General features: G+C 37.9%; 1 protein-coding gene across 1 annotated transcript; it reads right to left on the bottom strand.

Annotated features, from left to right (window-relative positions):
• Positions 1–4,794, bottom strand: LOC143180229 (uncharacterized). The gene is made up of 3 exons (XM_076379809.1): positions 4,167–4,794; positions 2,145–3,132; positions 1–1,192 (listed from the first exon to the last, which is right to left on the bottom strand). Exons 2-3 carry the CDS (start codon positions 3,097–3,099, stop codon positions 636–638), a joined length of 1,512 nt encoding a protein of 503 aa, XP_076235924.1. The 5' UTR covers positions 3,100–3,132; positions 4,167–4,794; the 3' UTR covers positions 1–635.
• Positions 4,795–13,415: the final 8,621 nt, after the last annotated feature.

Consider the following 13,415-nt stretch of genomic DNA (forward strand, 5'->3'; position numbering starts at 1 on the left):
TGTGATTACTGTTTTGACCACAATTGCAAATAATATTATCAATGCTTCTGTTGAATGGTACCACATTATTTTTTTTATGAAGAAGGTACAATTGATAAATGGGCATTAAGCTTTAAAAATTTCAGAATGTAAGCTTCAATATGTTTCAGTCTCTTGAATCCACCACAACGTATTAATCAGTCTTCTGTAAAATATACCAAGAAGGAGATATTAAAAATCCTTACCTTGGTGTTTATATGGCTCATATATATGCATGCACTGAGTCATTGCGTTACTATAGCTTATTGTTACCACTCAAATGCTGATACGTTTCATTGATTTCAAATGGTTGCATTTTTCTTTGAATTAGATTGCTTTTTTAAACACAGTGTCCCACAAAGCATAAGGTTAATCATCAAAGTACAAACATTCCTCAATGGGACAACAATCATTGACCCAAAATAAGTTATATTAATATTCTCTGCTTTATAGGACATTGCGAGTTTCTGCATATGATTTCTCTTAAACTGATATTCTTAAAATTATTTAAAATTTATTTCGTTTTATTGTAACCGAGATATAGTACGTCTAGTTGCAGTCAGGAGTTTCAAATGACATCCCAACAATAATGAAAGTTGAAACATGAAAACTCAACGTTAATTATGGTTGCACGAATCAGAACCAATATCGTCTTCATTTTTAATAACCGATGTTGGTGGAACTATTACACGAACGTCCGATTTACGACTCATTGAGAGATCCTCCACCTGATCTTCGCTACTTTGTTGTTTCGCGGAATGTATCACGGGGCTAGGAGTGCAGCGTGTGATATCTAACATTTCTCGATCGAGCCCGTCTCTTTCTTTGTACGTATCGAGGATCGAAGCAGGACTTTCGATCACCGCGTTGCTATTCTCATTTTCGTTCTCAGAGAAGGCGCCGCTATAGATGCTGCCGTTCGCGTTGCCGCCAATTCCGTATGGGAAACAGGCGCCACTTCCGTTCGAACTACGTTTGAATGGACGTGACGTCGTGATACCCAATTTTTTCACTTTGTCGTACAGGGTTCGAGAAGGTACGCCATACTTACGTGCCGCCTGGAGAGCACTCATACCTGAACGCACCGCATCGATTGCGGACATGATGTCGTTTCGCGTGTATTGTTTGTACCGCTTCCACTCTGGTTTCTGTGTTGGAACGTAATTGACGATCCCTAGAAAATGATAAAAAATATATGTTATCTATCTGGTTTTTTAGAAGTGTATGACCCTTATTGAAGTTGTAACATAAGCCTAGGTGCTCATTGAATGTAGTGCGACGCAACGTAGCGCAGTTTTTTGTAAACAGTGACGAAATATGATATAGTAGTGCACGCTTAAATTCTATTGGAATTTTTACAACTGAACTTCAACGACCCAGGCCCACTGCCCATTATCTCGAGGGTTAGTATAAGTCAAACCTACTGAAACCTGTTTGAACTAATTTTTTCCTAGAATAAAATGTCGACTTGTTATGCGAGAATTTTAATATCCCTATCTTTAGGACCCCTGAGACTCTAGAACCTCTGACTTTACTAGAATTTAAGCGTGCGCTACTGTACTACACATTAAAGTTCGACGTGAACTTTTCGCAACAGTAAATATTAACGATGAAACCACTAACTCAAGCATAGCCTAGTTTTGACAGTGTGCTAAAATTTAGGGAGAATGAATCTGTCTTTACTACTTTACGGTGGTTTGGGGACTCCTTTATCGCGCCATAGACACAATGCAGACAAAAACTGTATTGAACTTGCAAAGAAAATGCAATTTTTTGTTTGTTATTAAGTATAAACTATGTACTGCCGTTTTTACGGCCATTTCGCCAAAATAAGGATGCAATCCTTCCACGTTTATTATTTTATAGTCTCATAAAATGGAAGGGGCAAAGAGAGATCTGGTTGTAAAGTCACATCCAGCTATGCTTCAATAAGGCAACCCCAATAAAAAAAAAGGTCCATCCCAACCGGAAAAAGTCACATCAAAATTTTAAAAGAAATATTCCTTTAAGAAAGTCTAACAGCTTCTTGAAGCAGAATTATGAATTTCCTTTCCTTACTTTATTTCTACCGAACAAAGTCCCAACAACGAAAGGAGTCAGCACTATGACTTTGTGACTATCCTTACCTGGCTTAACGTCCGGAGGATACGACTGCGGCGAAGGTTGTTTATCGTCTTCGTCCATTACAGATACATCGGTATAAGGACTATGTGCCGGTTCTCCATGGACGACTTCGGTACTGCTGCGCCTATCGTTCTCATTTGACGAGCCGTTGCTGTTGTTCCGAAAATGTTCATGGCTATCCGCGTGCAGCAGAGGTATTCCTTGTGAGCTGTCCGCATGACCTTGACCTAGTACCGTTCTGAGAATCGGCGTGTCTCTGTTCATGAGCGTGTTCGAGTGTTTCTTGCGTTTCAATGGAGTTTCGAAGCCATTGTGGTAGGAACCGGTTAGGATGGAGGAGTGTTGCGGATGTGGTACCGTTTGATGGCTGGAACTAGAGTGAGAGATGGGCATATTGGAGATTGGCCACATGGGTAATGGCAGACGGCTTTGATTTCGATCTATAGACTTTCCATAGACATTGTACAAATTGCCAGTGGAATGTGGAGGCGATGCGTGGCCACTACTATGAGCTGCACTGCTTGTCGTGCTCGTGCTGATTGCTGGAGGTGGAGACATCGACGTCTCGACCTCTTCGCGACGACTCTGTGAACCATTTTCTTCCACCAGGCCTTTCACCTTCAGCACCTCTGCGACCTTTAACAATCCAGCCAGCTGTTCCTGCGCCACGTTTACTTCGCCGCGATACATGTACTCAAGTATGGCCTTGATCTCTGAATACTTGACATCTTTCAGCACGACGATGGGGTGTTTACATGGGAGGTTGATAAAAAGGGTTTGAAAATAAGAGGAACACGCTGCCAGGACCATCTTGTGGCACTTGACCGAGGTGCCACCGTCCACTGCCAGGGTCACGTCAGTGAATGCCTCGTTCTGCAATAGCTCGTCGAACACGGTCAACAGGTTCAAACGATGGTTGTTCCAACGCAAACAGTACTGCTGTGACGTGCTGGCCATTGTTTCTCGATGATCTGATCAATGGAGTTAGGCCTGGAAGAGGTTAGGTCGGTCATTTAGGGTCAAGATCGAATTTAGGGTAAATTTAAAAAAATTATTTTCTGTCTAAGTTTAAGCATAAATGTAATTTTAAGTGTAATTACGACTGTCAATTATCAAATAAATTATCTACTACTCCAATTGTGTAGAAATGTAATTAAAATTGAACAAGTTTATACGACGCAAAATTGATTTAAACATACTCAATTCTATATGACGTAAAGTTTAATTAAACATGTTTCAATTTTACGCGACGTAAAATCAAACGAAATATCAATTTTACTACTCTCAAAAACGAAGAACGTGTTTTTTAATAATAATTCTACATAGCGAAGAAGTACAAATAAAATTAAAACAATTTTTTTTAATATTTTATAAAATTATTAAATATTAATATATTACATGAAATAATTCACATTTGAATCTCTTTAAAATGAACCAATGTGAATGTGTTAATAAATTGCGTTTTAACAATTTTGAGGGAGAGAAACTGACTCGTAATTGATTTTTAGAACGATAAGTTGTTAGGTAAGAATGGAATTCGGGGAAAACAATTAACTCAGTGACGTGAGTCACTCGCGCAAACCTCCTCAGCTTTAGTTAACCGTTAGTCTAATTCCGAGAAAACGCGTAAAACACTTCGTCATTCGTGCGCATGTGCATAACATCGCAATGTGCGTGCGACGCACACGCGGAAGTCATGGTTCGAGCGGTTGAATCGATTCTCCTGTGACGAGGGGGTTAAAACACGTAAATAAACAGAAACTAGGGAGTCCCTTGACCAGAAATATTGCAATTACATATTCAATAATTAATTTACACAATATTGCTAATATTTATATTTATAAAAAAATTACTATAATAAAAAAAGATTCAAATTTGTTATATGCGAAATTACAAGTTCTACGACTTAAATTTTCTACTCCCATAGATTCCCCATAGGACTGATTAAAGAATAAATAATACACGTTACAGAAACTTCAAAAAAGAACTTATTACGTAACTTCATGAAATAAGAGGAAACTTACTTTAAGCGGTCTTCTTTTCCAAAAAACGATGGCACAATAGGCCGATGTTCAAATGGCCGCCGAGAAGTACGCTAAGAGGCTCGTGTGCACTCGCATTCGCCACTCAGTCGCAGACGCTTCGAAATCGTCCAGGGAAGCCAAAACTTGTGCAGCCACCCCCTCAATGAATTTGCATGGTATGCGAGGGCGCAAGCGCGCGCGCGCGAATTGCCCGATCAAAACAAACCTCGTGTTCTGTTCATTCTCATATCCTCGCTGCGCTCTGAACACTACTCAAGCGTCACATTTGCAGGACGTAAACAGCAGACATAGATGCACTTCCTCTTGAGAGTCGAAAACTACCCGCTGTCCTTTTTTTTTTTGTCAGTCTTCTTTATCTCCCTTACTCCCCTTCGTTGTTCTCTATCCCCTCAGGGTCTTCTTCTATCTCTTTCCCTCTTCTGCACCCTCGATTGCCTTTCCGCCTGTCACGGATTTCTAACTCGAAATACGTTCATCGCCACTTTTGCGTATTCGTGCTCGATACCTCTCCTCCGATTACGCGTTTTCGTCGTCGATCGGCAACGGCGTCGTCGATCGATGCGACACGAGTGCACACACCCGCAGCAGAATGAAGTCGAAGCGCAAACGGAAATCCTCTCCCACGGCCTACTCGGCGACCACTGACGATAGTTCTGCGTTAGAAGACGTGCTCGGCCTGGTCATGGCCCGACTCGCATAGGGGTGGGCCCTGAACGTGTGTTGGTGTGTCGGTCTATCTCTGTCTCCCTCTATCCGCACGTCTGTCTATCTCTCTGCCTGCGTGTGCGCGACTGCTACAGTGGCGTAATCGGTACCAACAGATGACTCTTGATGCGAAATACGCGGACGAACGTTTCAGTTTCAACTTGTGTTAGTTTCTTAATGAAACCTTGGCAATAAATGAATATCATAACTGCGCGATTAGGAAAACATTCTACGTCCATGGCAAAAGAAAATGGGAAAGCTATTAGTGGGTTTGTTTAATGAAGCTGATTATCGTTGCGAACTGTGGTTCCCTGATAACGAAAGCGAGCAGTAAGAGCAGTTCTAGAAAAGCTCTACATAGACAAATATTTGAAAATATATGCCTTTTTGTAGAGTCTTCTGTGTATTCGTATTCAATACCGTGAAAAATCGAAATTGTGTAATTTTGCGAGGACAGTCATTAGAAGAAATCAGTAGCGAGGTCATTAACGGTGCTCCGTTATTTATGAATTAGTAATGGCTTTTAAACTGAGTATATATTAATGTTGTTTGTACATTGGTATAGATTACAATGTTTGAAATTGTTTTATATAATGTCTTAGGAGATGCGTTAAAAAAGCCAAAAAACGCAAGGCCCAAAGTTACGCCACTGAATGGCACGCACGAGGAGACTTGCACAGACATCGTTGTCCCTGGTTGCACGATCGGCCAATCACGCAGCGTCTAGGCCAATATCCTGCAGGGTACGACACACGTACACACACGTGTAACCGGTGCATGCGTGCGGACATGTGTGTGCGTGGCGCCGTGTGCGTACACCCACATATTTCGCCCGCGTATCAATGTCAGTGATGACTATTTTCTTCTAATTCGCGCTCGAGTTTTCAAACAATTTGTTTATATGAGTAATAGTTGTAATTTCTTCTATATTTAAAATATAAAAATAGAGCTTTTTAGTAAGGCCATACTAAATTAAAAGAAAGTTGTAAAAAATTGCAATTTTTCGAAAATTGGAAAATCAGCAAAATATATTGTAATAATAAAATTTTAATGCAATTATAAGTCCGTTATGATATGAGAAAATAAGAGATTGAGGATATTACAAATATAGAATGCAGTACGAATTTTGTTTATAGAGCTGACATGATTACGAACGACTTAAAACCATCACTAGCTTGTCTAGGATGAAAAACCTGTATGTCTGTATGCGTTCCCGAAAATTGCCACCACGCCCTACCTACGATGCGACCGCTGATTGCGTCTGCGTCCTCTTATAAAATCCTCCAAAGTTTTCCCAGGGTTTCAGGCTCCTGCGTTGCGTCGCAAATCAAATATTTTTTTTCAACGGTGACTTATGGCGTTCGACTCGATTTTCCATTCTGTAGTAAAATTATATAGAATAAATGAATATTTAACTCTTTGTATCTTTCATTATCTTAAAATAAATGAACCGTTAATAGCGATTAACTCAATTTTTTGAATTTTTAAAAATTTTAGCGCTAAAACAGTTGATGAATGCTTAGCTTTTTATATTTCAAATAAATATCAATATTTTTGTTTTGTGGAGTTAATTAATTTGGTAAATGAGCAGTTCAAATGTACGTTTCCTCCACCATATGATAAATATAATAATTATTGAAGAAATGTTTATTCTATCAAAATAATTGGCAATATTAATAAAGAAAAATATACCATGAAAATGCTTTAAAAGTAATTTGTCTAATGCTTTAAATATGATTCTTGAAGAACTTTAAATGAAATTATAGAAGAAACTATTACATAAAATCCTGCAAAATCCATTGAACATCATCTCTAAAACTCGAAGAGAGAACATTTTCGTCGCGCTACGTTCATAAACATACAAGGAAGACCGCTTCCGGTTGAAGGAACCCTAATATGGCAGTAGCATCAATTTATGCAAAGTGAAAAATCCTCAGACATTTCAATATTCTTTTACGGCAAGCATTTGAAGATTCAAAGCAACAGTTAACTAGTTAATTAGCAGTTTTCGACTTTTTCTGTACGTGTGTGGCACTTCCTGTTTACTAAGGGGTCGCGAAGTAGCCAATAAAGTGCCTTGGCTGAAAATATGCGGCTGGATTTGTCTTATCTCTCTCGATGAGTGTGTACGATGAACGAAGAGGACACGATAAACGAGACACGATAGCGGAGAAAAGAAAATCGTCTCCGCGTGACCGCGTGCACGCATATGCAGTAACATACGGGCAGTTCTGTGCGCGCGCGCGCATGCCTTCGGAAGGTCTAGAGGGCCCTAGGCGAAGAAAGAAAAAAGAGAAAAGAAGAGAATGCGAAGCTGCTAAGGTGAATCCTTATACCGTTGCGCCATCGAAAAAGTTCTATAATGCGACTGCGCACTGCCGCCATAGCCGAATACGTCGACCTTTCCAAAACGTGTTTTACTCCACGCTAATTTATAAAAAATGCTATTTCTGTACCATATTATTTTCCATGGAACCTACGATTAAGCCACAGATTATAATTAATGTTTGAAGGAACAGTATTACTATTGTATTATGTATTGCGCAATCTTTTGGAAAGGTCCAAGTTTAACATGGGTTTGTTTACGACGATTTAGTTGTGCAAGCGTTCAGAAATATGTAACATATGTTGATGCTGGTTGAATATGTTTAGTATATTAACAAAAAAATTCAAAATTGCGTTTTGAAATAAATGAGAGGAAAGTGGAGTAACAACTTTCGAAACAATCTGCAAAAGTATCTAATTTCCCGAATATGAAGCACCACTTCCAATAATAGTTACAAACAACTACGATTGGTTTAGTCTACTTATAGAAACTATATTTATGTATCTATTAAACTCATATTTGACTGTCTGTTGAAAATCCATATAAGCACTTTAATGCTTTCCTAATAACATACCTAGAAGATGATGTTTAAATAATTGAATATTGCATCTAATATTTGCAACATAATAGAATACGTGGATTGCATTAGCAAGTAATGACTGCAGGGTTGTAATGCAGTCAGAGGAGATCAGAGCTCCACAATTTAGTACATATAAGTTTTTCGAGGTACTATGGGGCCCACTTAATGGCACTACCTAGTCTAGTGCTCCAGATTTAGCAGCAGGCTGCTCCCTCTTGTCTTAGAACGACCGGATTTTCAATTAAAAAAACGCACAGCAACGGCGAAAGACTGCTGCAGTTGGTTGACCCTGGTGTTCCTTGCAACGAAGAGGAAATCGCTGCGGGATAGAGAAAGAGAAATTCTTTTTGGATAAATTGGGCAAGAGTGTCTGAGGATACATATATTAGTGATAACTATAGCAACGTTGCACACATTATCTATCGTGAGCAAAGCGATGATAGAGGGATACCAACTGTTTGCTTATCGAGCTCACAGATAGCACGGAAATCTTGGTTCCATATTCTCGCGTATTTTGTCGAAATCTCTGTTAGCTTGATATCTATAAATCGGACGACAAAATTAAGAAAATGAAAACGTAGCCATTGAGGAGTCACGTAAATAAAATAAATTTTAAAAAAGTATAGACCATTACGTGAGCTTGCTTGTGCATCCTTTTTGTGCATAAAACAGAGAAAGCCACGTAGGTGTAAGTTTCCTAAGGGGGACCTTTTACATGGGTCTAGGCCGTTTTCGACTGAAAAGGTGGATGCAAGCGGTTTTGTATCCCTCGCAGGAACCTGTTTCTCTCCATATGCGTTTCCCTATCGCCCTCGCAGTTCGTCGGAGGCCTCGTAGAAGTCTCTGACTTCTTGCATATTCTAGAAAAACAGACCCAAAGTTCTGCTTTGAACTGTTCACATGGAAACGTTTCACTATTCAAACAATGATGATTCATAGGCCTTAAATAGATACTTAATATTGTTTTTATATTTTGCATCTTTCTTTCTTTGCTAATCTGTTACTATTTTCTTTATAAATATCTTTACTTGAAAATTTCTATTTATCATATTTATTATTTAGTTCGCTAGAACGCTGAAAGTCATCAAAAATTTCAAATACCCACAGTCTACTTTTAACACAAACAATACTTGGATCGTTAGAAAATTCAAATTGCAACAATTTTATCCGTAACACACTGTTTGTTTCTATAATAGTCCTCGTGTTGAAAAGAGAGAATTACGTATCCAAAAGACCGTGCAGGTGTATAGGGCGTTGCACCCAGTAACTGTAATGAATGGATCAGCCAGTGGGGCAAAGCAGATCTTAAACGGTCGAACCAAGTGCATTCGGTTACATGGAATAATTGCACTTGACGCGCCGAGGGTTCCCACCGGACTGGAAATACTTTTGCCATTGTACGATGAACAATGTATCAGCAGGTAGCTGATCATCGATCAGGAATCCCTTCGGTCAATGGCCTTGCAATGTACCACCAAACGTCGAGACCTTTTCACGTGGACGTATACAAGATATTTTTAGAAAAATCAAGGACACCTCTTTCTCCCTTCCATCTTTCCATTACAATCCCTGATATTATTTTTTAAACAATTGTTATAGAAGAATCTCGTTTATCGGAACTAATAGGAAGACTATATTTATTTTTTTCATCAAATTCCTTTTTCACGTATTACTGGTTCTGGTAAAAGTATTCCTATATGTCTACATTACAGAAACCACTGGCAAAGACCAGTATACAAATTATTATTTTCTGCCAGTTTTAGACTTTTTTGAGTAGTACTAGTATCCAATAAATCAATATTCTCTATGAAATGTACAGTACGGATAATAAAACATTCCGATGATAGAACATTCGGATAATATAAGTCGTTGAAAACAAAAGTGGTGCAAGTCAAAAAAGTTAATTTTTGGTTAATTTTCCATAATGAAGGTTTAAACTTTCAAGATGTGGTATTAACTTAAATTGGCGAAAAATTGACTTACATCACTTCTGCTTTCAACAGCTCATTTAGTGACTTTGAATAATAAATGTCCCGAAAATCGAGGTTCTCCTGTATACTAATGCAGATTTTTAAAATTTATAATCTCTGTATCAAATTCTGCTTCAAAATATAAAAGATTCAAATGCCTAATATGACACCTAAGATTGGTGATGAGAATCATCCGTTTAATTTCATACGAACTAGTTTATATATTTATTTCGGGGTTCAAAGAACTGGTGGATTGCAATAAAAAGCCAAGTAAGGTGTATCCCATGTACAGGGCCAAGGTTTATCTGTAGTGGGCGAGTGTCAGTGGGTCGACACCCGCAAACCGGTCCTGATCACGTGGAATGTGAACCCACAGTGCGATGTTGCCACGTATATGCATGATTTCCCAAAAGTGCATCTAGCAGGGCTGTGCTACACGCAGACACACGCGTGCACGCATGCACACACGCACCGTCGCCCCGCTACCCTTCCCCTCTTCCGCACCGTCTTTCGTACGATTTCGGGAAAACTGACTCCGGGACACGCTTTCACCAACCAGCCACTGAAATAATATTCAGAACTTAATTTCGGACGTCTAGACTGTTTTAATATTACTTCATACACTTTTCTTTCTTTGCTAATTGTACATTTCGATTTACTATTCTTTCTACCTTTCTTTGATAATGAGTAATAAACTGTGAATCTTTATGCATTTGTAAGACATTTTAATATGCAAAAAAGTACCGTATTCATTTAATATACAAAAATGTACAAAATGTCAAAGATTAAATATACTTTATAATATTTGAAGAATATAATAATATTAATTAGGTTACGTTTGACAATAATTGTGTTTATGAAAATAGGAATTCGTATAATCATTTGCAGTCCAAACTTATGCAGAATTATAAATTGAGTAATGTTTATTATTAATGAATAATTCTTATTTTTAAGTAATTTACCTATGACAGCAACCCGTCTCTACCAATGTACCCTAATTATACTTGCATCGTAATTTAAAAAATGTCATTATGTACAATGAACACAATATTATCTGCAATTAATTAAGAATCGAATCCTACTGTATAAAATAAAATTAAAACTCAAAATCGTTACCAAATTGAATCGTTCATAGACCAAAGTGATTAACTCTATGTTTTAAATCTTTTTAAAACTTTAATGCAAAGCATTTGTTTCAAACAAGTTGTTTGATGCTTAACTTTGCATATTTTAAATGTAATATAAATATTTTTGTTTTGCGGAGTAAATCAATTTGTGCAAATGACCGACTTAATAATACCTTAAAATTAATATATTTGATTTGTTTAAAATTACGTCTGATAATCCTGCGTCATACAAAATTGCTCAACATGATGAAACAACGGACACAGTGGCGTAGAGGTAGAAGTTTCTAAACCGATTTAGAAAGTGACGTATAATTTACGCATCTGTGCGCGCGCTATTCCAGCCAGCTTGGACAACCCTACCTTCCAAGGTCATCCTTCCTCTACCTCCCCCTGCGCTCTTTTTATGCTTACCCCGAAATGGGATAGAAGAGTTTTTATAGCTGCGTGTCCTTGGAGCCCGGACAATGCCAGCGTGTTTCCTGTGAAGCACCTGTTGTATCGCTGCTCTTTTCGTAGGCCACGCCTAATGTGCATATCCCCGATGCGATCGAAGCAGTTTTTCCTTCTTTCTTTCCCTTTCCACTGATGCCACTCCTGCGAGCAACGGCCAGAAATAACATGAACGGAGAAGAGAGTCCTTTGTAATGCGCAGGGAAAGACTGTGCGAAAGTGTCGAGGGTGGGATGATAAAAATAGCGCACGCAGCCAGGGGACTTAGAGACATTTGTTTAAACGGTAAATCGTTAACATATTGTAAGCCGAGAAGACAATTTTGGAAAGTGTGCAAGACGATTGAGTAAAAATTACTTGTACAAATAAACTTGTAAATTTCTACGCCAGTGTATTTTACTCCTTACGTTAGTGTAACATTTGTATATTGCATAATGCATGATTTCTCCTAAAAGGGGCAAGAATAGCTCCAAAAACAAAGTACAGTAAACGCCTGAAAAAAATTTCCAGTTATCTGTACTAAAAAGATGCAAAAATCCTATGATTCAAAAATATCTAAAAGGCCTACAATTTCTTATGTTTATGAAAAAAAGCTTTACAAACTTCTGTAGAGAGATTTTTTCTCATATCCAAAAATCCTAAAATTTGCTATTTCTATGAGAAAAAAAAGTCTACAGACTTCATTTTCTAAAAATGCTATTTGAAGCTAATGCTTTTTGAAGTTCTAATTGAGCTCATTTATTAAATCGATTAACTCCACAAAAAAGAAATGTTTATACTCATTTAAAATATAAAAGTTAAGCACCAATCAAGGACTTTGACATTAAAATTTTTAAAAATTCAAAAAATGCAGTTAATCACGTTGGCCTGTGAACGGCTTAATTGTTTAATCTTACGCCATTTCGTATTTCTCCAACGCCACCGTCCCCTTTCAATTTGTGCATCCTAATTTCTCCGCTAGCGAAAAGAGAAAAAGGAATGGTCGGCCGATTACGGGAACGTGATGTAATCCGTGCTGTGGAAGGTCAAAGAAATGCCTCCACAGACCGCTGTGTGTTTTTGTATTGCCGAGAGGGAAGTCGTTGAACCAGATTGTCGTCGGAACATCGACCGCTGAAGTCGTCGGCCGGTAAGTAGAAGCCCGCGAATAGAGAGAAACCTGTTTCCTTTTGATCGCTAGTTCTACGCCCTTTCTGTGGGCTGGCTGGCTGCGTCCCTTAAGGATAGCCTTTATATGTGTTACAGGGTCAATCTTCGGTGAAATGTTGCGGGACAGAAGCGTCGTAGATAATAAGGGTCCTCAGCCACCTGAGATGTATGTGTAAATCGTGAGAAATGCTAAAACCATTTCTCTTCTACGACAGGTTATCCACCATGTGTTGGCCGTCTAATTTAGAAATCTAATTTCAAAACACCGTTGTTAGTATTTTTATCAACCCACCTTATGCAGCTTTATTTTTACTAATTCCGTCTGAAATTGCAGATCTATGCAATTTTTTTATGTTTTTGTAATTTAAAAAATTCTTAAATACTCTTCCAAATTTTTAAAACATTATTCAGTAATCTTTATTGCTACATGTTACCTTAATTTTGTGAAACAAGTCCGAAGAAAATTCAAGAATAAAAATGGTCTTGATCATAGTGATCCAAGTTGCAAATGATGTGTTTATATCAATCGTGGTACACACATATGTAAAAATAAAAAGTTAGAATTGGCTGAATATTTTAAAAGATTATAAAAAATAAAAGTAAAACTTCCAATCTAATCTTCCACTGTACTTCTTCTTCTAATAGAATCCCATCTTGAAGGATGAATATGTATCAATAATTAATGTAATATACCTGATATTAGAATTGAAATGTAGAAAGTGACACGTTTTAACTATTAATTATAAAATAAAAGGTTGAAAAGTAAAAAGAATATATGTAGTAATTTTTAGAAGAAATAAACGACTGATGTGAATTCTACAATATTTAAACCTTTTTCTCCCGGTTTTCACCAGATGTCGCCACCATACACGATTATTAAAATGTTCAAACAAGCCTGCGTATCGTCGTCGAAACGTTTCT

Source organism: Calliopsis andreniformis, chromosome 6 (assembly GCF_051401765.1).
Source record: "Calliopsis andreniformis isolate RMS-2024a chromosome 6, iyCalAndr_principal, whole genome shotgun sequence".
Taxonomy (NCBI): domain Eukaryota; kingdom Metazoa; phylum Arthropoda; class Insecta; order Hymenoptera; family Andrenidae; genus Calliopsis; species Calliopsis andreniformis.

What these genes read in the sequence shown, in the direction of transcription:
- LOC143180229 (XM_076379809.1), bottom strand. Translation starts at nt 3,099, where the DNA reads ATGGCCAGCACGTCACAGCAGTACTGTTTGCGTTGGAACAACCATCGT. An exon ending in TCCTCCGGACGTTAAGCCAG is followed by an intron (nt 1,193 to 2,144) that starts GTAAGGATAGTC and finishes ATCATTTTCTAG; the next exon opens with GGATCGTCAATTACGTTCCA.